This window comes from Melospiza melodia, unplaced genomic scaffold (assembly GCF_035770615.1).
Source record: "Melospiza melodia melodia isolate bMelMel2 unplaced genomic scaffold, bMelMel2.pri scaffold_246, whole genome shotgun sequence".
In the NCBI taxonomy this organism is placed as follows: domain Eukaryota; kingdom Metazoa; phylum Chordata; class Aves; order Passeriformes; family Passerellidae; genus Melospiza; species Melospiza melodia.
Window position 1 is genome coordinate 70,839 of NW_026948572.1, and position 22,324 is coordinate 93,162.

Consider the following 22,324-nt stretch of genomic DNA (forward strand, 5'->3'; position numbering starts at 1 on the left):
GGGGCACAGCGGGGATGGCACCGAGGGGACAGCGAGGGGACACCGAGGGGACACCGGAGATACCGAGGGGACACCGAGGGGACAGCGGGGATGGCACCGAGGGGACAGCGAGGGGACAGCGAGGGGGACACCGAGGGGACACCGGGGATGGCACCGGGGGGACAGCGAGAGGACACCGAGGGGGACACGGAGGGGACAGCGAGGGGACAGCGGGGATGGCACCGAGGGGACAGCGAGGGGACACCGGGGGGACAGCGAGGGGGACAGCGAGGGGACAGCGAGGGGACACCGGGGGGACAGCGAGGGGGACAGCGGAGGGGACACCGAGGGGACACGGAGGGGACACGGAGGGGACACGGAGGGGACGCAGCAGAGCGGGAGGACGGAGACCCCCGGGAGCGGCGCGGGGGTCCGGGGGCACCGGGAGCGGCTGTGGTGACACCGGCGGTGGCTGTGGTGACACCGGTGGCTCCGGCGGCTTTAGCGGTGGCGGCAGCGGTGACACCGGCGGTGGCTGCGGTGACACTGGTGACACTGGCTGCGCTGCGGTGACACCGGCGGTGGCTGCGGTGACACTGGTGACACTGGCTGCGCTGCGGTGACACCGTGGCCGCTGCCCGCGTTTCCTGAGGAAGCGCCGCCCCGGAGGGGCCTCCCCGGCCGGGCAGGGTCAGCCCCGGTTCCGCTCCGGGGAGGGGGGACACGGGGGGGACCGGGAGGGGACAGCGGGGACCGGGAGGGGACAGCGGGGAGGGGACACCGGGATGGGGACAGTGGGGACAGTGGGGACAGCGGGGACAGCGGGGACAGCGGGATGGGAGCCAGGGGACGGCGAGAGGGGACCCCGGGGACAGTGTGGGGACATTGGGCACACGGAGGGGACAGCGGGGACCGGGAGGGGACAGCGGGGAGGGGACAGTGGGGACAGCAGGGACACCGGAACGGGGCCCTGGGGACGCCGGGATGGAACCGCGGTGACACCTGGGAGGGGGCGTGGGTGACACAGGCGACCCCAGGTGTGACGCGGGTGACCCCAGGTGTGCCCCACGTGACCCCACAGGTGACACAGGTGTGACACAGGTGCGACACGGAGGTGACACGAGTGACGCAGGTGGCCTCGAGGGTGACACAGGTGGCACAGATGGCTTCAGGTGTGACACGGGTGACCCCAGGTGTGACACGGGTGACCCCAGGTGTGACAGGGAGGCGATCTGGGTGACCCCACAGGTGACCCCACAGGTGACCCCACGTGACCCCAGGTGTGACACAGGTGACCCCCACGTGACCCCAGGTGTGACACAGGTGACCCCCGCCCGCCCCACGTGACCCCTCCCCCGTCAATCGCCCATCAAACCCCGCTCTCCCTCCCCATTGGCCAGAGCGCAGCCAATCACCGCTCACCACCCTCCTTTAACCCCGCCCCCCTCAGGGGGCGTGCCCATCTGTCTCCATGCCGCAACGCCGCCTCCCGATTGGCCCTCTCCCCTCCGTGGGCGTGGCCAAGCCCTCAGAACCGCTCTCCTTTTACGGTCAAAGCCCCGCCCACTCCGTCACCGCCCCGCTTCCGGTTCCGGCGCCATGGCCGCCATGGCCGCCCCGGCCCGGCCCCCCCGGTAACGGCAACGGGAACGGGACCCCCCCCCCCCCCCGCCCCCGCAACCCCGGTAACGGGACCGCCCCTTCCGGTGCCCCCCGGTGCCGCCTTCCGGTGCCCCCCGGGCCGGGACCATGTCCTCGCGCTCCGCCCTGGCGGCGGGCAACGAGCGGAACGCGGACACGGTGAGAGCGTGAGGGGGGAGCGCACGGGGGTAGGCCTGACCGGGGTGGGGGGGACCGGGGAGGACCGGGAGGGACCGGGAGGGGGCTCGGGGATACCGGGGGGGCACCGGGGGCACCGGGAGGGGTCTGGGGTCCCACTCTGAGATTTTGGGGGGGGGGGGGTCTCAGGGGTTTTTGGGTGGGGGTCTCACCCCCCCTGAGATTATTTTGGGTGGGGTCTCGGGGGGTGACCCCATAATCCGGGTGGGGGTCTCGCTGGGGTAACTGGGGTGGGCGTCCCAAGGGTGGCATTGTCATTTGGGGAGGGGTCTCACTGTGACATTGAACTGGGGGCTGTGATAATCTGGGGAGGGGTCTCACTGTGACATTGAACTGGGGGGCTGTGATAATTTGGGGAGGGGTCTCACTGTGACATTGAACTGGGGGCTGTGATAATCTGGGGAGGGGTCTCACTGTGATATTTTGTGTGGGGATCTCCCTGTGGTGTTTCGGGGAGGGGTCTCGCTGTGATATTAGTTTGGGGAGGGGTCTCACGGCGATAGTTGGGGACTGTGATAATTTGGGGAGGGGTCTCACAGTGATAATTGGGGACTGTGATAATTCGGGGAGGGGTCTCACAGTGATAATTTGAGTGAGAGTCTCACAGTGACATTAATTTGGGGAGGGGTCTCACTGTGATATTTTGTGTGGGATCTCTCTGTGGTATTTTGGGGAGGGGTCTCACAGTGATAATTGGGGTCAATGTCTAACCGTGATATATTAATTTGGGGAGGGGTCTCACTGGGATATGTTAATTTGGGGAGGGGTCTCACAGTGATAATTGGGGTCTCACTGGGATATGTTAATTTGGGGAGGGGTCTCGCAGTGATAATTGGGGTCTCACTGTTCTATTAATTTGGGGAGGGGTCTCGCAGTGATATGTTAATTTGGGGAGGGGTCTCGCAGTGATAATTGGGGTCTCACTGTTCTATTAATTTGGGGAGGGGTCTCGCAGTGATAATTGGGGTCTCACTGTTCTATTAATTTGGGGAGGGGTCTCGCAGTGATATGTTAATTTGGGGAGGGGTCTCGCAGTGATAATTGGGGTCTCACTGGGATATGTTAACTTGGGGAGGGGTCTCGCAGTGATAATTGGGGTCTCACAGTGATATATTAATTTGGGGAGGGGTCTCGCAGTGATAATTGGGGTCTCACTGTTCTATTAATTTGGGGAGGGGTCTCGCAGTGATAATTGGGGTCTCACTGTTCTATTAATTTGGGGAGGGGTCTCGCAGTGATAATTGGGGTCTCACAGTGATATGTTAATTTGGGGAGGGGTCTCACACATCTCTCCCCCCCCCCACAGCCGGGCCCGGGGGGCAGCGCCCGCCCCGACAAGCCCCCTCCCCCCGGGGCCGCTTGGTGCGGGCGGGGGTCCGGGGCCGCCCCTCCCCCGCCGCGGGGGGGCCGGAACTCGCTGGGGGGGGGGTCCGAGGAGCCCCCTCCCCACGTGGGCAACTACCGCCTGCTGCGCACCATCGGCAAGGGCAACTTCGCCAAGGTCAAGCTGGCGCGGCACGTGCTCACCGGCAGAGAGGTGGGGAGGGGTCTCTGGCATTTGGGGAGGGGTCTTTGGGGGGATTTGAGGGGGTTTTGGGGGTCTCGGGGGGCATTTGGGGCACCACGGGCGAGGGCAGCTTGGCCAGGGTCAGGCTGGCGCGGCACGTGCTCACCGGCAGAGAGGTGGGCGGGGGTCCCGGGCATTTGGGGAGGGGGCTTGAGGTGATTTTGGGGGGTTTTGGGGGAATTTGGGGGGATTTGAGGGGGTTTCGGGGGGTTTTGAGGGGGTTTCGGGGGTCTCGGGGGGATTTGGGGTGGTGGGAGGGGGGGCTATGGGGCGATTTGAGGAGAGGGGACAGGGCTCAGTGGGGATTTGAGGGGGTTTAGGGGGGATTTGGGGGGATTTGAGGGGGTTTTGGGGGGTTTCGGGGGTCTCGGGGGGGATTTGGGGTGGTGGGAGGGGGGGCTATGGGGCGATTTGAGGAGAGGGGAGAGGGCTCAGTGGGGATTTGAGGGGGTTTAGGGGGGATTTGGGATTTGGGGAGGGGGCTTGAGGTGATTTTGGGGGGATTTGAGGGGGTTTTGAGGGGGTTTTGGGGGGATTTGAGGGGGTTTTGGGGGGTTTCGGGGGGTTTTGAGGGGGTTTCGGGGGTCTCGGGGGGGATTTGGGGTGGTGGGAGGGGGCTCAGTGGGGATTTGAGGGGGTTTTGGGGGGATTTGAGGGGGTTTTGCGGGGGCTTAGAGGGGATTTGGGGTGGTGGGAGGGGGCTCAGGCATTTGGGGAGGGGGTTATGAGGTGATTGAGGGCTGTGGGAGGGGGCTCAGGGTTTTGGGGAGGGGGCTCGGGCAGGATTTGGGGTGATTTGAGGGGGTTCAGGGGGGATTTGGGGTTTGGGGAGGGGGCTCAGGCATTTGGGGAGGGGGTTATGAGGTGATTGAGGACTGTGGGAGGGGGCTCAGGGGGGATTTGGGGGTCCCAGGAGGGTCTCAGGTGAATTTGGGGAGGGGTCTCAGCTGAATTTGGGGACAATATGAGGTGAATTTGGGGAGGAGTCTCAGCTGAATTTGGGGAGGGGTCTCGGGGGATCCCAGGAGAATTTGGGGAGGGGTCTCCGGGGTCCCCTCAGCGCCCCCTCCCCAATTTCAGGTCGCCATCAAAATCATCGACAAGACCCAGCTGAACCCCACCAGCCTGCAGAAGGTGGGGAGGGGTCCTGGGGGCTTTGGGGAGGGGTCTCCTCGTTTGGGGAGGGGTCTCCTCGTTTGGGGAGGGGTCTCCTCAGTTGGGGAGGGGTCTCCTCGTTTGGGGAGGGGTCTCCTCGTTTGGGGAGGGGTCTCCTCAGTTGGGGAGGGGTCTCCTCGTTTGGGGAGGGGTCTCCAGCCCCCCCTGACCCTTTTCCCCCCTCCTCAGCTTTTTCGGGAAGTTCGGATCATGAAGGGGCTGAACCACCCCAATATCGGTGAGAGAAATGGGGAGGGGTCCCTAAAATTGGGGAGGGGTCCTGGAATTGGGGAGGGGTCCCAAAATGGGGTCCTGGAAATGGGGAGGGGTCCCTGGAATTTGGGGAGGGGTCCCAAAATGGGGAGGGGTCCCTGGATTTTGGGGAGGGGTCCTGGAAATGGGGTTGGGATCGTGAAGGGGCTGAACCACCCCAATATCGGTGAGAGAAATGGGGAGGGGTCCCTAAAATTGGGGAGGGGTCCTGGAATTGGGGAGGGGTCCCCAAAATGGGGTCCTGGAAATGGGGAGGGGTCCCTGGAATTTGGGGAGGGGTCCCAAAATGGGGAGGGGTCCTGGAAATGGGGTTGGGATCGTGAAGGGGCTGAACCACCCCAATATCGGTGAGAGAAATGGGGAGGGGTCCCTAAAATTGGGGAGGGGTCCTGGAATTGGGGAGGGGTCCCAAAATGGGGTCCTGGAAATGGGGAGGGGTCCCTGGAATTTGGGGAGGGGTCCCAAAATGGGGAGGGGTCCCTGGATTTTGGGGAGGGGTCCTGGAAATGGGGTTGGGATCGTGAAGGGGCTGAACCACCCCAATATCGGTGAGAGAAATGGGGAGGGGTCCCTGAAATGGGGTCCTGGAATTGGGGAGGGGTCCCCGAAATGGGGTCCTGGAAATGGGGAGGGGTCCTCAAATTGGGGAGGGGTCCCCGAAATGGGGTCCTGGAAATGGGGAGGGGTCCTCAAATTGGGGAGGGGTCCCCGAAATGGGGTCCTGGGGGTGGGGAGGGATCCCAAAATGGGGAGGGGTCCTGGGAGGGGGGGTCCCAAAAATGGGGAGGAGTCATGGAATTGGGGAGGGGTCCCAGAATTGGGCAGGGGTCTCTGTAATTTGGGGAGGGGTCCCCAGAATTTGGGGAGGGGGTCCCAGGGGTGGGCAGGGGTCTCTGTAATTTGGGGAGGGGTCCCCAGAATTTGGGGAGGGGTCCCTGACGCCCCCCGTGTCCCCCCCCCCCCCCCCCCCCGTTGCAGTGAAGCTCTTTGAGGTGATCGAGACGGAGAAGACGCTGTACCTGGTCATGGAGTACGCCAGCGCAGGTGAGGGCACACCTGGGACACACCTGGGGGGGCTTTGGGGACACCTGGGGGACACCTGAGACACACCTGGGGACACTTGGGGGGGCTTTGGGGACACCTGGGGACACCTGGGGACAGAGAAGACGCTGTACCTGGTCATGGAGTACGCCAGCGCAGGTGAGGGCACACCTGGGACACACCTGGGGGGGCTTTGGGGACACCTGGGGGACACCTGAGACACACCTGGGGACACTTGGGGGGCTTTGGGGACACCTGGGGGACACCTGAGACACACCTGGGGACACTTGGGGGGGCTTTGGGGACACCTGGGGACACCTGGGGACAGAGAAGACGCTGTACCTGGTCATGGAGTACGCCAGCGCAGGTGAGGGCACACCTGGGACACACCTGGGGACACACCTGGGGACACCTGGGGACACTGGGGACACCTGGGGACACCTGGGGACACCAAGACTGACACCTTGGGGACACCTGAGACACCTGAGACACACCTGGGGACACCTGGGGACAACCTGAGACACACCTGGGGACACCTGGGGACACCAAGACTGACACCTTGGGGACACCTGGGGACACCTGAGACACACCTGGGGACACCAAGACTGACACCTGGGGGGACATTGGGGACACCTGGGGACACCTGAGACACACCTGGGGACACCTGGGGACAGCCTGAGACACACCTGGGGACACCAAGACTGACACCTTGGGGACACCTGGGGACACCTGAGACACACCTGGGGACACCTGAGACACCTGAGACACACCTGGGGACACCTGAGACACCTGAGACACACCTGGGGACACCTGGGGACACCAAGACTGACACCTTGGGGACACCTGGGGACACCTGAGACACACCTGGGGACACCAAGACTGACACCTGGGGGGACATTGGGGACACCTGGTGGGGCTTTGGGGACACCTGGGGACACCAAGATCCCTCTGTGTGTGTCCCCCCAGGTGAGGTGTTCGATTACCTGCTGTGGATTTGGGGGGATTTTTGGGAGGATATTTTGGGATGATATTTTGGATGATATTTTGGGAGTTTTTGAGGGATATTTGGGATGATATTTTGGGGATATTTTGGGAGTTTTTGAGGGATATTTGGGATGATGTTTTGGGGATATTTTGGGAGTTTTTGAGGGATATTTGGGATGATATTTTGCGGATGTTTTTGGGTATTTTTGGGGATATTTTGGGGTGTCCTCACCCAGGTGTGTCCCCCCCCAGGTGAGGTGTTCGATTACCTGGTGTCCCACGGGAGGATGAAGGAGAAGGAGGCGCGGGCCAAGTTCAGACAGGTGGGGACATTTTGGGGGGTTCGGGGACATTTTGGGGGGTTTGGGGACATCCCGGGGGGCTTGGGGACATCAGGGATGGGTTGGGGACATCCTGAGGGGGTTTGGGGACATTTTGGAGAGATTTGGGGACATCAGGGATGGGTTGGGGACATCTCTGAGGGGTTGAGGACATCTGTGAGGGCTTGGGGACATCAGGGATGGGTTGGGGACACTCTGGAGAGTTTTGGGGACATCTGTGAGGGGTTGGGGACATCAGGGATGGGTTGGGGACATCAGGGAGGTTTGGGGACATTTTGGAGAGATTTGGGGACATCAGGGATGGCTTGGGGACATCTGTGAGGGCTTGGGGACATCAAGGATGGGTTGGGGACATTCTGGAGAGTTTTGGGGACATCTGTGAGGGGTTGGGGACATCAGGGATGGGTTGGGGACGTCACGGGGGGGCTTGGGGACATCAAGGATGGCTTGGGGACATGAAGGACGGGTTGGGGCCACTGTGGGGACCCGCGGTGACAGTGCCACCCGTGTCCCCAGATCGTCTCGGCCGTGCACTACTGCCACCAGAAGAACATCGTGCACAGGGACCTCAAGGTGGGACACGGGGCCGGGGACACGGGGGTGGCACCACGTGTCCCTGTCCTGGTGTCACCGTCCCCGCGTCCGTCCTGGTGTTCCAGTGTCCGTCCTGGTGGCATTGTCCCCATCCCGATGTCCCCGTGTCCCTGTCCTGGTGTCCTTGTCCCTGTGTCCATCCCGGTGTCCTGGTGTCCCTGTGCTGCTGTCCCCATGTCCCTCATGATGTCCCCACTGATGTCCCCAAATGTCCCCAGGCCCAGAACCTGCTGCTGGACACCAAAGCCAACATCAAGATCCCATCCCAGTGTCCCCATCCCAGTGTCCCTGTCCCAATGTCATTGTCCCCACTGATGTCCCCAATGTCCCCACTGATGTCCCCAAATGTCCCCAGGCCCAGAACCTGCTGCTGGACACCAACACCAAGATCCCATCCCAGTGTCCCTGTCCCCGTCCCAATGTCATTGTCCCCAAATGTCCCCAGGCCGAGAACCTGCTGCTGGACGCCGACGCCAACACCAAGATCCCATCCCAGTGTCCCTGTCCCCATCCCAGTGTCCCCATGTCCCTGATGATGTCCCCAATGTCCCCACTGATGTCCCCAGGCCCAGAACCTGCTGCTGGACACCAAAGCCAACATCGAGATCCCATCCCAGTGTCCCCATCCCAGTGTCCCTGTCCCCGTCCCAATGTCCCCATGTCCCTGATGATGTCCCCAAATGTCCCCAGGCCCAGAACCTGCTGCTGGACACCAACACCAAGATCCCATCCCAGTGTCCCTGTCCCCATCCCAGTGTCCCTGTCCCGATGTCATTGTCCCCACTGATGTCCCCATGTCCCTGATGATGTCCCCAAATGTCCCCAGGCCGAGAACCTGCTGCTGGGCACCAAAGCCAACATCAAGATCCCATCCCAGTGTCCCCATCCCAGTGTCCCTGTCCCTCTGGCGGTGTCCCTGTCCCAATGTCATTGTCCCCACTGATGTCCCCAATGTCCCCACTGATGTCCCCAAATGTCCCCAGGCCCAGAACCTGCTGCTGGACGCCAACACCAAGATCCCATCCCAGTGTCCCTGTCCCCATCCCAGTGTCCCTGTCCCTCTGGCAGTGTCCCCTGTCCCAATGTCCCCATGTCCCTCATGATGTCCCCAAACGTCCCCAGGCCCAGAACCTGCTGCTGGGCACCAATGCCAACACCAAGATCCCATCCCAGTGTCCCTGTCCCCATCCCAGTGTCCCCATGTCCCTGATGATGTCCCCAATGTCCCCACTGATGTCCCCAGGCCCAGAACCTGCTGCTGGACACCAACACCGAGATCCCATCCCAGTGTCCCCATCCCAGTGTCCCTGTCCCCGTCCCAATGTCCCCATGTCCCTCATGATGTCCCCAAATGTCCCCAGGCTGAGAACCTGCTGCTGGACACCAACACCAAGATCCCATCCCAGTGTCCCCATCCCAGTGTCCCCATCCCAGTGTCCCTGTCCCCATCCCAATGTCCCCATGTCCCTCATGATGTCCCGAATGTCCCCAAATGTCCCCAGGCCGAGAACCTGCTGCTGGACGCCGACGCCAACACCAAGATCCCATCTCAGTGTCCCTGTCCCAGTGTCCCTGTCCCTCTGGCGGTGTCCCTGTCCCAATGTCATTGTCCCCAAATGTCCCCAGGCCGAGAACCTGCTGCTGGACACCAACACCGAGATCCCATCCCAGTGTCCCCATCCCAGTGTCCCTGTCCCTCTGGCGGTGTCCCTGTCCCAATGTCATTGTCCCCAAACGTCCCCAGGCCGAGAACCTGCTGCTGGACGCCGACGCCAACATCAAGATCGCCGATTTCGGCTTCAGCAACGAGTTCTCGCGCGGCTCCAAGCTGGACACGTTCTGCGGCTCGCCGCCCTACGCCGCCCCCGAGCTCTTCCAGGGCAAGAAGTACGACGGGCCCGAGGTGGACATCTGGAGCCTGGGGGTCATCCTCTACACGCTGGTCAGCGGCTCGCTGCCCTTCGACGGGCACAACCTCAAGGTGACCGCTGGGAACTCGTGGTCACCTCCTGGTCATTGCTGGGTCGTTGCGTGGTCATTGTTGGGTCATTGCGTGGTCATTGTTGGGTCGTTGCGTGGTCATTGTGTGGTCATTGTTGGGTCATTGTTTGGTCATTGTTCGGTCATTGCGTGGTCATTGTTGGGTCATTGTTTGGTCATTGTTCGGTCATTGCGTGGTCATTGTTGGGTCATTGCGTGGTCATTGTTGGGTCGTTGCGTGGTCATTGTGTGGTCATTGTTGGGTCATTGCGTGGTCATTGCGTGGTCATTGCGTGGTCATTGTTGGGTCATTGTTTGGTCATTGTTCGGTCATTGCGTGGTCATTGTTGGGTCATTGTGTGGTCATTGCGTGGTCATTGCGTGGTCATTGTTGGGTCATTGCGTGGTCATTGTTTGGTCATTGCGTGGTCATTGTTGGGTCGTTGCGTGGTCATTGTGTGGTCATTCTGTGGTCATTGTGTGGTCATTGCATGGTCATTGTTGGGTCATTGTGTGGTCATTGCGTGGTCATTGTGTGGTCATTGCGTGGTCATTGTTTGGTCATTGCGTGGTCATTGTTTGGTCATTGCGTGGTCATTGTTGGGTCATTGTTTGGTCATTGTTCGGTCATTGCGTGGTCATTGCGTGGTCATTGTTGGGTCATTGCGTGGTCATTGTGTGGTCATTGTGTGGTCATTGTTGGGTCGTTGCGTGGTCATTGTTGGGTCATTGCGTGGTCATTGCGTGGTCATTGTTGGGTCATTGCGTGGTCATTGTGTGGTCATTGTGTGGTCATTGTTGGGTCGTTGCGTGGTCATTGTTGGGTCATTGCGTGGTCATTGCGTGGTCTTTGTGAGGTCATTGTGTGGTCATGCGTGGTCATTGCGTGGTCATCTGGAGCCTGGGGGTCATCCTCTACATGCTGGTCAGCGGCTCGCTGCCCTTCGACGGACACAACCTCAAGGTGACCGCTGGGAACTCGTGGTCACCTCCTGGTCACTGTTTGGTCACTTGCTGTCACCTCCTGGTGCTTGTGGTCACCTCCTGGTCACTCGGTCTTGATACTCCTTGGTCACCTGCTGTGACCCCAAGGGGCTGTGGCTGGAGCTTGGGGTCATCTGGTCAGTGTGGTGATCGTCACCTGTGGTCACCTTCTGGTCACTGTGCCCGTGGTCACCTCCTGGTCACTGCACGGTCACTGACCCGGAGTGACCTCAGCTGACCCCGGCTGACCCCGGGTTCCCTGAGTGACCCCGACTGACCCCGAGTGACCCCAGCTGACCCCAGTGACCCCAGATGACCCCAACTGACCCCGACCGACCGCAACTGACCCCGGTGACCCTGACTGACCCCAGGCGTCCCCTGTGTCCCTGACTGACCCCAACCGACCACGACTGACCCCGGGTGACCCCAGATGACCCTGACTCACCCCGGTGACCCCGTGTGACCCCGGGTGACCCCGTGTGACCCCCCAGGAGCTGCGGGAGCGCGTGCTGCGGGGCAAGTACCGCGTGCCCTTCTACATGTCCACGGACTGCGAGAACATCCTGCGGCGCTTCCTGGTGCTCAACCCCGCCAAGCGCTGCACCCTCGAGGTATTGGGGGGCTCGGGGGGTCCCCAGAGGGGTCTGGGGGGGATTTGAGGGGGATTTGGGGGGATTTTGGGGTTATTTTGGGGTGATTTTGGGGGGGATTTGGGCTGCGGGAGCATCCTGCGGCGCTTCCTGGTGCTCAACCCCGCCAAGCGCTGCACCCTCGAGGTACCGGGGGATTTGGGGGGTCCCCAGAGGAGTCTGGGGGGGATTTGGGGTGATTTTGGGGGGATTTGGGGCAGTTTGAGGGGGTTTTGGGGTGATTTTGGGGTGATTTTGGGGGGATTTGGGGCAGTTTGAGGGGGTTTTGGGGTGATTTTGGGGTGATTTTGGGGGATTTGGGGCAGTTTGAGGGGGTTTTGGGGTGATTTTGTGGTGATTTTGGGGGGATTTGGGGCTGCGGGAGCATCCTGCGGCGCTTCCTGGTGCTCAGCCCCGCCAAGCGCTGCACCCTCGAGGTACCGGGGGGTCCCCACGAGGGGTCTGGGGCAGTTTGAGGGGATCAGAGGAGGTTTTGGGGCAGTTTGAGGGGATCAGAGGGGGTTTTGGGGCAGTTTGGGGGGATCAGAGGAGGTTTTGGGGCAGTTTGAGGGGATCAGAGGGGGTTTTGGGGCAGTTTGGGGGGATCAGAGGAGGTTTTGGGGCAGTTTGAGGGGATCAGAGGGGGTTTTGGGGCAGTTTGAGGGGATCAGAGGGGGTTTTGGGGCAGTTTGAGGGGATCAGAGGGGGTTCTGGGGCAGTTTGAGGGGATCAGAGGGGGTTTTGGGGCAGTTTGAGGGGATCAGAGGGGGTTTTGGGGCAGTTTGAGGGGATCAGAGGGGGTTTTGGGGCAGTTTGAGGAGTTTTGGGGCAGTTTGAGGGATTTGGGGCAGTTTTGGGGCAGTTTGAGGGATTTGGGGCAGTTTTGGCGCAGTTTGAGGGATTTGGGGCAGTTTGAGGGATTTGGGCCAGTTTTGGGGCAGTTTTGGGGCAGTTTGAGGATTTGGGGCAGTTTTTGGGCAGTTTGAGGGATTTGGGGCAGTTTTGGGGCAGTTTTGGGGCAGTTTGAGGGATTTGGGGCAGTTTTGGGGCAGTTTTGGGGAGTTCTGGCAGGGAGTGGGGGCTCCTGGCAGGGATTTTGAGGGGGTTTTGGGGCGGTTTGGGGCAGTTTTGAGGGGTTTTGTCCCTGTCCCCTGTGGTGGCGCCTGGGTCCCCCTTTCCCCCCAATGTCCCCCCAATGTCCCCCCAATGTCCCCAATGTCCCCCCATGCCCCCAGTGTCCCCAATGTCCCCCAATGTCCCCAATGTCCCTGATGCCCACAATGTCCCCAGTGTCCTCCAATGTCAGCAATGTCCCCAATGTCCCCCCAGTGTCCCCAATGCCCCCAATGTCCCCAATGTCCCCAGTGTTCCCAATGTCCCCCAGTGTCCCCAATGTCCCCAGTGTCCCCCCAGTGTCCCCAATGTCCCCAGTGTCCCCCATTGTCCCCAATGTCCCCAATCCCCCCAGTGTCCCCAATCCCCCCAGTGTCCCCAGTGTTCCCAATGTCCCCAGTGTCCCCCATTGTCCCCCATGTCCCCAATGTCCCCAATGCCCCCAATGTCCCCAATGCCCCCAATGTCCCCAGTGTCCCCAATGCCCCCAATGTCCCCAAACCCCCCAGTGTCCCCAATGCCCCCAATGTCCCCAATCCCCCCAGTGTCCCCAATGTCCCCAATCCCCCCATTGTCCCCCATTGTCCCCAATGTCCCCCAATGTCCCCAATGTCCCCCAAACAGCAAATCATGAAGGACAAGTGGATCAACATCGGCTACGAGGGCGACGAGCTGACGCCCTACACGGAGCCCCAGGAGGACTTTGGGGACACCAAACGCATCGGTGAGGGGACACCGGGGGGCAGGGGTGGCGCCCGGGGGACATTGCCCCGGGGACGTCGGTGACGCCGCTGTCCCCGCAGAGGTGATGGTGGGCATGGGCTACACGCGGGAGGAGATCAAGGAGGCGCTGAGCACCCACAAGTACAACGAGGTGACGGCCACGTACCTGCTGCTGGGGCGGCGCGGAGAGGTGGGTGACACTGGGGGGACATTGGGGACATTGGGGACACTGGGGTGACATTGGGGACACGGCCACGTACCTGCTGCTGGGGCAGCACGGAGAGGTGGGTGACACTGGGGACACTGGGGGGACATTGGGGACACTGGGGACATTGGGGACATTGGGGACATTGGGGGGATTGGGGACATCGGGGACATTGGGGACATTGGGATGACATTGGGGGCACTGGGGACACTTGGGACATTGGGGACACTGGGGACATTGGGGGGATTGGGGGCATTGGGGGGATTGGGGGCATTGGGGGGACATTGGGGACATTGGGGGCATTGGGGACACTGGGGGCATTGGGGTGACATTGGGGACATTGGGGGCATTGGGGGGACATTGGGGACATTGGGGACACTGGGGACATTGGGGACACTGGGGACATTGGGGACATTGGGGACACGGCCACGTACCTGCTGCTGGGGCGGCACGGAGAGGTGGGTGACACTGGGGGGACATTGGGGGCATTGGGGACACTGGGGACACTGGGGTGACATTGGGGACACTGGGGGCATGGGGGTGACATTGGGGACATTGGGGGATTGGGGACATTGGGGGGACATTGGGGGCATTGGGGACATTGGGGGGACATTGGGAACATTGAGGACATTGGGGGCATTGGGGACATTGGTGACACTATGGCCCCCTGTCCCTGGGTGGGTGACAATGGCCCTGGTGGCCCTATCGGTGACACTGTGTCCCCGTCGGTGGCAGCCCGAGGGTGGCCCCTCGCTGTCCCTGTCCCTGTCCTTGGTGACACTGTGACCCCGAGGGTGGCACCGAGGTGGGTGACAATGGCCCTGGTGGCACTGTGGCCCCGTCGGTGACAGCCTGAGGGTGGCCCCTCGCTGTCCCTGTCCCTGGGTGGGTGACAATGGCCCCGTTGGTGACACTGTGGCCCCGGTGGTGACACTGTGTCCCCGTCGGTGGCAGCCCGAGGGTGGCCCCTCGCTGTCCCTGTCCCTGTCCTTGGTGACACTGTGACCCCGAGGGTGGCACCGGGGTGGGTGACAATGGCCCTGGTGGCCCTATCGGTGACACTGTGGCCCCGTCGGTGACAGCCTGAGGGTGGCCCCTCGCTGTCCCTGTCCCTGGGTGGGTGACAACGGCCCCGTTGGTGACACTGTGGCCCTATCGGTGACACTGTGTCCCCTTGGTGGCAGCCCGAGGGTGGCCCCTCGCTGTCCCTGTCCCTGGGTGGGTGACGATGGCCCTGGTGGCCCTGTCGGTGGCACTGTGGCCCCGTCGGTGGCAGCCCGAGGGTGGCCCCTTGCTGTCCCTGTCCCTGTCCTTGGTGACACTGTGGCCCCGTTGGTGACACTGTGGCCCTGTCGGTGACACTGTGTCCCCTTGGTGGCAGCCCGAGGGTGGCCCCTCGCTGTCCCTGTCCCTGTCGCGGCCCCGGGGCTCGGCCGAGGCTCCCAACGGTGCCACCAAGTCGGGGACGTCGTCGGGGACATCGCACGGCGGCAAGGGACAGCGCGGGGGCGGCCACCACCGGCAGCGGCGGCACAGCGACTTCTGTGAGTGACACCAACGGGGACACTGGGGACATCGGGGGGGATTGGGGACAATGGGGGGGATTGGGGACATTGGGGGGCATCGGGGGGATTGGGGACATTAATGGGGACACTGGGGGGGATTGGGGACATTGGGGACAATGGGGGGGAGTGGGGACATTAATGGGGACATTGGGGGCATCGGGGGATTGGGGACAATGGGGGACATTGGGGACATTGGGGGCATTGGGGGCATTGGGGGCATTGGGGACATCAGGGAGGTTGGGGACATTAATGGGGACACTGGGGGGGATTGGGGACATTGGGGACAATGGGGGGCATTGGGGTGGATTGGGGACACTGGGGGACATTAATGGGGACATTGGGGGGGATTGGGGACATTAATGGGGACATTGGGGACATTGGGGGGATAGGGGGACTGGGGACATTTGGGGACATCTGGGACATTGGGGGGACATTGGGGACTTTGGGGGCATCGGGGACATTTGGGGACATTTTGGGACACTTGGGGGCATTGGGGACATTTTGGGGATATTTTTGGACATTTTGTGATATTTGGGGACATTGGGGGGGGGGGGGTCCTGAGGGGTCGTGACCCCTCCGTGACCCCTCTTTGACCCCGCAGGTGGCCCCGCCCCCTCGGCCGCCCCTCCCCCCCGCCGCAGCCCCCCCTCGGCCGCCCCTCCCCCCTCCTCGGAGCTGGGCGTGGCCGGGGGCGTGGCCGGGGGCGTGGCCCCGCCCCCCAGGAGGGGCTCCGGAGGAGGGGGGGGGAGGGGCGGTGGGGGAGGGGCCGGGCCGCCCCTCCCCCCTCCCTGCAGCCCATTGGTCAGCAGCGCCCACAACCCCAACAAGGCCGAGATCCCCGAGAGGCACCTGGACGGACAGGTGGGCACACCTGGGCACACCTGGGTACACACCTGGGCACACACCTGGGGGGTTACACACCTGGGCACACACCTGGGGGCACCTGGGCACACACCTGGGGGGTTACACACCTGGGGGGTTACACACCTGGGGGCACACCTGGGCACACACCTGGGGGGTTACACACCTGGGCACACACCTGGGGGCACCTGTGATACACCTGGGCAGACACCTGGGCACACCTAGAGAGGGTGGGAATACCTGGGGATACCTGGGAACACACCTGGGCACACCTGGGGGCACCTGGAAGGGCTGGGGATACCTGGGCACACATCTGGGGGGTACCTGGGGGGGCACCTGGGCACACCTGTGGCCGCAGGTGAGCTCAGGTGAGCTGAGGTGCCCCCCGTGCCCCCCCAGCCCCACGTGCCCCCCAGCGTGATGGGCCGCAGGAACACCTACGTGTGCTCGGGCGGGGAGCGGCACCTGCTGCTGCCCAACGGCAAGGACAGGTGAGGCGGGCACACCTGGGCACACCTGGGCACACCTGAAATCACCCCCAAATCCACCCAAAATCACCCCAAAATCACCCCAAACCCACCTGGTGGTGCCCAACGGCAAGGACAGGTGAGGCTGGCACACCTGGGCACACCTGGGCACACCTGAAATCACCCCCAAATCCACCCAAAATCACCCCAAAATCACCCCAAACCCACCTGGTGGTGCCCAACAGCAAGGACAGGTGAGGCGGGCACACCTGGGCACACCTGGGCGCACCTGAAATAGCCCAAATCCCTCCCAAAATTCACCCAAAATTCACGCAGAATCGCCCCAGTGCCACCTGTGCCCCTCCCAGTATGGGGCTGGGGGGTGGGGTCACCTGTGTGTGACATCACCCGTGACGTCACCTGTGAGGTCACGTGTGTGTATGATGTCACCTGTCAGCGTGACGTCACCTGTGGTTGTGTCTGATGTCACCTGTGATGCCACCTGTGTGACATCACCTCTGACGTCACCGTTGACGTCACCTGTGTGTGTCAGCTGTAACGTTTACCTGCAAGTCTCACCTGTGATGTCACCTGTGATGCTACCAGTATGACGTCACCTCTGACGTCACCAATGACGTCACTCTCTCCCCGGCCTGCCGTCCCGCCCTCCCCTTCCAGCCACTCCCTGGGCGGGGCTCACCTGGGCGGGGCTCACCCGTGATGTCACCCGTGTGCGACGTCACCCGTGTGTGACGTCACCGATGACATCACCGATGACGTCACTCTCCCCCCAGCCTGCCGTCCCGCCCCCCGCCCTCCCCCTCCAGCCACTCGCTGGGCGGGGCTCACCTGGGCGGGGCCCACCTGGCGCACCTGGCCCGCGGCTGCTCCGCCCGCAGCACCTTCCACGGAGGGGGCGGGGCCGGAACCGGAACCGGAACCGGGACCGCCGGGAGCCGCCGGGGGGGCGGGGCCTCGGGAGCTCCGCCCCCCGCCTCGCCCCCGCCCCCGCCCAGCGCCGCCTCCTCCCCCCGGCCCCGCCCCACGGCGACGCTGCTGAGCAAGATCACCTCGAAACTGAGCCGCAGGTGAGGGGCACACCTGGGCACACCTGGGGGCACCTAAAAATACACCTGGGCACACCCGGGGGGGTTAAACACACCTGGGATGCACCTGGGGGGGTTAAACACACCTGGGATACACCTGGGCACACCTGAGCAAGATCACCTCGAAACTGAGCCGCAGGTGAGGGGCACACCTGGGCACACCTGGGGGCACCTAAAAATACACCTGGGCACACCTGGGGGGGTTAAACACACCTGGGATACACCTGGGGGCTCCTGGGGGGGGTTAAACACACCTGGGATACACCTGGGCACACCTGGGCAAGATCACCTCGAAACTGAGCCGCAGGTGAGCGCACCTGGCACACCTGGGATACACCTGGGGGGGGTTAAACACACCTGGGATACACCTGGGCACACCTGAGCGAGATCACCTCGAAACTGAGCCGCAGGTGAGGGGCACACCTGGGGGCACCTAAAAATACACCTGGGATACACCTGGGAGGGTTAAACACGCCTGGGATACACCTGGGGGGGGGTTAAACACACCTGGGATACACCTGGGCACACCTGAGCGAGATCACCTCGAAACTGAGCCGCAGGTGAGGGGCACACCTGGGGGCACCTGGAGGGGTTAAACACACCTGGGATACACCTGGGCACACCTGAGCAAGATCACCTCGAAACTGAGCCGCAGGTGAGGGGCACACCTGGGCACACCTGGGGGTGTTAAACACACCTGGGATACACCTGGGGGGGTTAAACACACCTGGGATACACCTGGGGGCTCCTGGGGGGGGGTTAAACACACCTGGGATACACCTGGGCACACCTGAGCAAGATCACCTCGAAACTGAGCCGCAGGTGAGGGGCACACCTGGGCACACCTGGGGGCACCTAAAAATACACCTGGGCACACCTGGGGGGGTTAAACACACCTGGGATACACCTGGGGGCTCCTGGGGGGGGTTAAACACACCTGGGATACACCTGGGCACACCTGGGCAAGATCACCTCGAAACTGAGCCGCAGGTGAGCGCACCTGGCACACCTGGGATACACCTGGGGGGGGTTAAACACACCTGGGATACACCTGGGGGGGTTAAACACACCTGGGATACACCTGGGGGCTCCTGGGGGGGGGTTAAACACACCTGGGATACACCTGGGCACACCTGGGCAAGATCACCTCGAAACTGAGCCGCAGGTGAGGGGCACACCTGGGCACACCTGGGGGCACCTAAAAATACACCTGGGATACACCTGGGGGGGTTAAACACACCTGGGATACACCTGGGCACACCTGAGCAAGATCACCTCGAAACTGAGCCGCAGGTGAGGGGCACACCTGGGCACACCTGGGGGGGTTAAACACACCTGGGATACACCTGGGCACACCTGAGCAAGATCACCTCGAAACTGAGCCGCAGGCGAGCGCACCTGGCACACCTGGGCACACCTGGCACACCTGTCCCTCACCTGTCCCTCACCTGTTCTCTCACCTGTTCTCTCACCTGCCCAGGGTGTCCCTTGACCCCTCCCGCCGGCAGAGCTCCAATCGCTGCGTCTCGGCCACGCCCGGCCCCGGAGCCACCAAAATCCGTGAGTGACACCTGCGCACACCTGGGCACACCTGGGGACACCTGGGGACACCTGGGGATACACCTGGGGATACATCTGGGACACCTGGGACACACCTGGGTACACCTGGGCACACCTGGGTACACCTGGGGACACCTGGGGACACCTGGGGACACCTGGGACACACCTGGGGACACCTGGGGACACCTGGGGATACACCTGGGGATACATCTGGGGATACATCTGGGCACACCTGGGACACACCTGGACACACCTGGGCACACCTGGGACACACCTATAATATATTTGTGGGGGGGTTTTGGGGGGATTTCTTTTTTATTTTTGTGGGTGTTTTTTTGGGGGGGGGGGTTTGGGGGGAGGTTGGATTTTTAAATTTTATTTTATTTTTTTATATTTTAGCGGTTTTTTAATATATTTGTGTGGGGGAGTTTTTGGGGATTTTTTTTTTTATTATTTTTGTAGGGGTTTTTGGTGGGAGGTTGTATTTTTAAATTTTATTTTTTATATTTCAGTGGTTTTTAATATATTTGTGTGGGGGAGTTTTTGGGGTATTTTTTTTTATTATTTTTGTAGGTTTTTTTTGGGGGGGGTTTTGGTGGGAGGTTGTATTTTTAAATTTTATTTTTTATATTTTAGTGGTTTTTTTAATATATTTGTGTGGGGGTTTTGGGGGGATTTTTTTTTTTTTTTTTAATTTTTGGGGGGGCTTTTGAGGGGAGGTTGGATTTTTAAATTTTATTTTATTTTTTCTATTTTAGCGTTTTTTTAATATATTTTTTTTCTGGGAGTTTTTGGGGGCTTTTTTTTTTTTTTTTTTTTTTTTTTTTAAATAGGATTTTTTTTGGGGGTGGGGGGGTTTGGGGGTCGCACCCCCCCCTCTGTCTGACCCCCTCCCCACCTTTGTGCCCCCTCCCCAGGGTCGCAGACCAACCTGCGGGAGTCGGGGGACCTGCGCTCACAAGGTGGGTCCCGCCCCTCTCCCCCCATCCCCCCTCCCCATATTTGGGGACCCCTCCCCATATTTGGGGACCCCCCCCCCCCCCCCCCCCCCCCCCCCCGGTCTCACCTGTCCCCTCCCCCCCCCCCCCAGTTGCCATCTACCTGGGGATCAAGCGGAAGCCGCCCCCGGCTGCTCCGAGGGGGGGGGGGCTGTGATGGGGGGGGGGGCGAGGGGCTCCTTCGGGACCCCCCCCCCCCCAATTCCCATCCACCCCTGGGACCCCCACCCGGGACCCCCCGGAACCGGGCCAGGACCCCCAGAACCGGAACGGGACCCCCCGGAGCTGCATCGGGACCCCCAGAACCAGAACGGGACCCCCCAAGATCAAGACCGGGACCCCCACCCGGGACCCCCTGGAACCGGACTGGGACCCCCAGACCAGAACGGACCCCCGGAGCTGCATTGGGACCCCCAGAACCAGAACAGGACCCCCACCCAGGACCGGGACCCCCCACCCAGGACCGGGACCCCCACCCAGGACCCTCTGGAACTGGACCGGGACCCCCACCCGGGACCCCCCGGAACCGGGCCAGGACCCCCAGAACCGGAACGGGACCCCCGGAGCTGCATCGGGACCCCCAGAGCTGCATTGGGACCCCCAGAACCAGAACAGGACCCCCACCCAGGACCGGGACCCCCCACCCAGGACCCTCTGGAACTGGACCAGGACCCCCAGAGCTGGACCGGGACCCCCAGAACCAGAACGGGACCCCCGGAGCTGCATCGGGGACCCCCCCCAAAGAACGAGATTGGGACCCCCGAGACCCCTCCGGGGCTCCCAGAACCGGAACCAGGACCCCCCCAAGAAGGAACCCGGGACCCCCGAACTGGGTCAGGACCACCCCGGGACCCCCCCAAGAACAAGATGGGGACCCCCGGAGCTGCCTTGGGACCCCCAGAACTGGATCAGGACCCCCCCCCCCCCGGGACCCTCAGAACCGGACCAGGACCCCCCTCGAGACCCCCCGAGAAGGAGACCGGGATCGGAGCGGGACCCCTGGAACTGGATCAGGACCCCCAGGACCCCCCCAAGATCGAGACCGGGACCCCCAGAACCAGAACGGGACCCCCAGAGCTGCCTCGGGACCCCCCCAAAAACGAGGCTGGGACCCTAGAGCTGGATCGGGACCCCTGGGACCCCCCAGGACCCCCAGAACGACATGGGGACCCCCGGAATGAGACTGGAACCCCCCCCCAGAACCAGACCAGGACCCCCCGGGACCCCCTCAAAACCAGACTGGGACCCCCAGAACGGGACCAGGACCCCCCAGACCCAGATTGGGACCCCCCAAAACCAGGATTGGGACCCCCAGGACTCCCCCAGGACCCCCAGAACCAGCCCGGGGGACCCCCCCCTCAACACCGGCAGCAGCACCGGGACCCCCCAGGACCCCCCCCCAGACCCAGATTGGGACCCCCAGGACCCCCTCCCAGGGCAATTGGGACCCCCAGGACCCCCCCAAGGATTCGGCAGCCCCGGGACCCCTCCCCAAATTCGGGACCAGCGGCGCTGGGACCCCCCAGGACATTTTTTTGGGGGGGGGGGTGGGTGGTTGGTCGGGGGTGACTTTGGGGGGTCCCCAAAATTCCGGTGCCAACATTTTGGGGACCCCTCCCCAATAATAACCTGGAACCCCCCCCCCACCTTGTACAGATGTAAATACGGCCCCGCCCCCTCCCCCAGACCCCGCCCACCCCCCCCGGAGACCCCGCCCCCATTTTTTAAGTTATTCCTGCCCTGAATTGTCCCCCCCAAACCCCCCCGACCCCTCCCCAAAATAAACCTCGGGACCCCCACCCACGGTGTGAGTGTGAGGGGGGATTTGGGGAATTTGGGGTGGGGGGGAATTGGGATGGGGTCCCCGTGGTGGGCGGGGTTTGAGGGGGTCTCCGTGGTGGGCGGGGTTTGGGGAATTTGGGGTGGGGAAATTTGGGGGGTGGGCGGAGCCCCGGATGTCACTCAAGGGGCGTGGCCAACACAGCACCCACCCTTATATGGACGGTCATTGTGGGCGTGGCACATTAAATTCCCTTATATGGACATTTAGGGCGTGGCTATTAGATATTCCCTTATATGGCCATTTAGGGGGCGTGGCTATCAGGTATTCCCTTATATGGCCGTTAGGGGGCGTGGCCATTATGCATTCCGTTATATGGCCATTTTGTGGGCGGGGCCAACCCCCGCAACGCCCCCAACGGCTCAGTGGGCGTGGCCACACCATTCCCTCACGAGCCCATCAGGGGCGCGGCTCCCCCCCCCTCAGGCCGCGCAGCCAATCAGATCCCTGGGGCCGCACCAACGCCCCCCCGCGCAGCCAATCAGCGCGCGGCGCGGCGTTAGGCCACGCCCCCCCAGGG

The 22,324-nt window shown here is 62.4% G+C and overlaps 2 protein-coding genes across 2 annotated transcripts; both read left to right on the plus strand.

Moving 5' to 3' along the window:
• The first annotated feature begins 1,728 nt into the window (after positions 1 to 1,728).
• On the plus strand, positions 1,729 to 20,145 carry MARK4 (microtubule affinity regulating kinase 4). Its single transcript, XM_063182471.1, has 18 exons — positions 1,729 to 1,779; positions 3,125 to 3,355; positions 4,466 to 4,519; positions 4,730 to 4,778; positions 5,792 to 5,857; positions 7,091 to 7,161; positions 7,696 to 7,752; positions 9,518 to 9,754; positions 11,229 to 11,348; positions 13,104 to 13,203; positions 13,283 to 13,392; positions 14,789 to 14,951; positions 15,574 to 15,833; positions 16,233 to 16,324; positions 17,095 to 17,388; positions 18,887 to 18,966; positions 19,884 to 19,928; positions 20,057 to 20,145. The coding sequence occupies exons 1-18, from the start codon at positions 1,729 to 1,731 to the stop codon at positions 20,119 to 20,121; spliced, it is 2,145 nt and encodes a 714-aa protein (XP_063038541.1). The 3' UTR covers positions 20,122 to 20,145.
• LOC134433760 (basic proline-rich protein-like) lies at positions 20,121 to 22,307 on the plus strand. Its single transcript, XM_063182472.1, has 2 exons — positions 20,121 to 21,401; positions 22,092 to 22,307. Exons 1-2 carry the CDS (start codon positions 20,121 to 20,123, stop codon positions 22,305 to 22,307), a joined length of 1,497 nt encoding a protein of 498 aa, XP_063038542.1.
• Positions 22,308 to 22,324: the final 17 nt, after the last annotated feature.

Bases quoted from the DNA above. Each gene is read 5' to 3' on its own strand.
- MARK4 (XM_063182471.1), top strand. From the start codon at position 1,729: ATGTCCTCGCGCTCCGCCCTGGCGGCGGGCAACGAGCGGAACGCGGAC. The intron at 9,755-11,228 runs GTGACCGCTGGG...GTGACCCCCCAG, and splicing joins TCGACGGGCACAACCTCAAG to GAGCTGCGGGAGCGCGTGCT. The intron at 13,393-14,788 runs GTGGGTGACACT...CCTTGGTGGCAG, and splicing joins TGCTGGGGCGGCGCGGAGAG to CCCGAGGGTGGCCCCTCGCT.
- LOC134433760 (XM_063182472.1), top strand. From the start codon at position 20,121: ATGGGGGGGGGGGCGAGGGGCTCCTTCGGGACCCCCCCCCCCCCAATT. The intron at 21,402-22,091 runs GCAATTGGGACC...TATGGCCGTTAG, and splicing joins CCCCAGGACCCCCTCCCAGG to GGGGCGTGGCCATTATGCAT.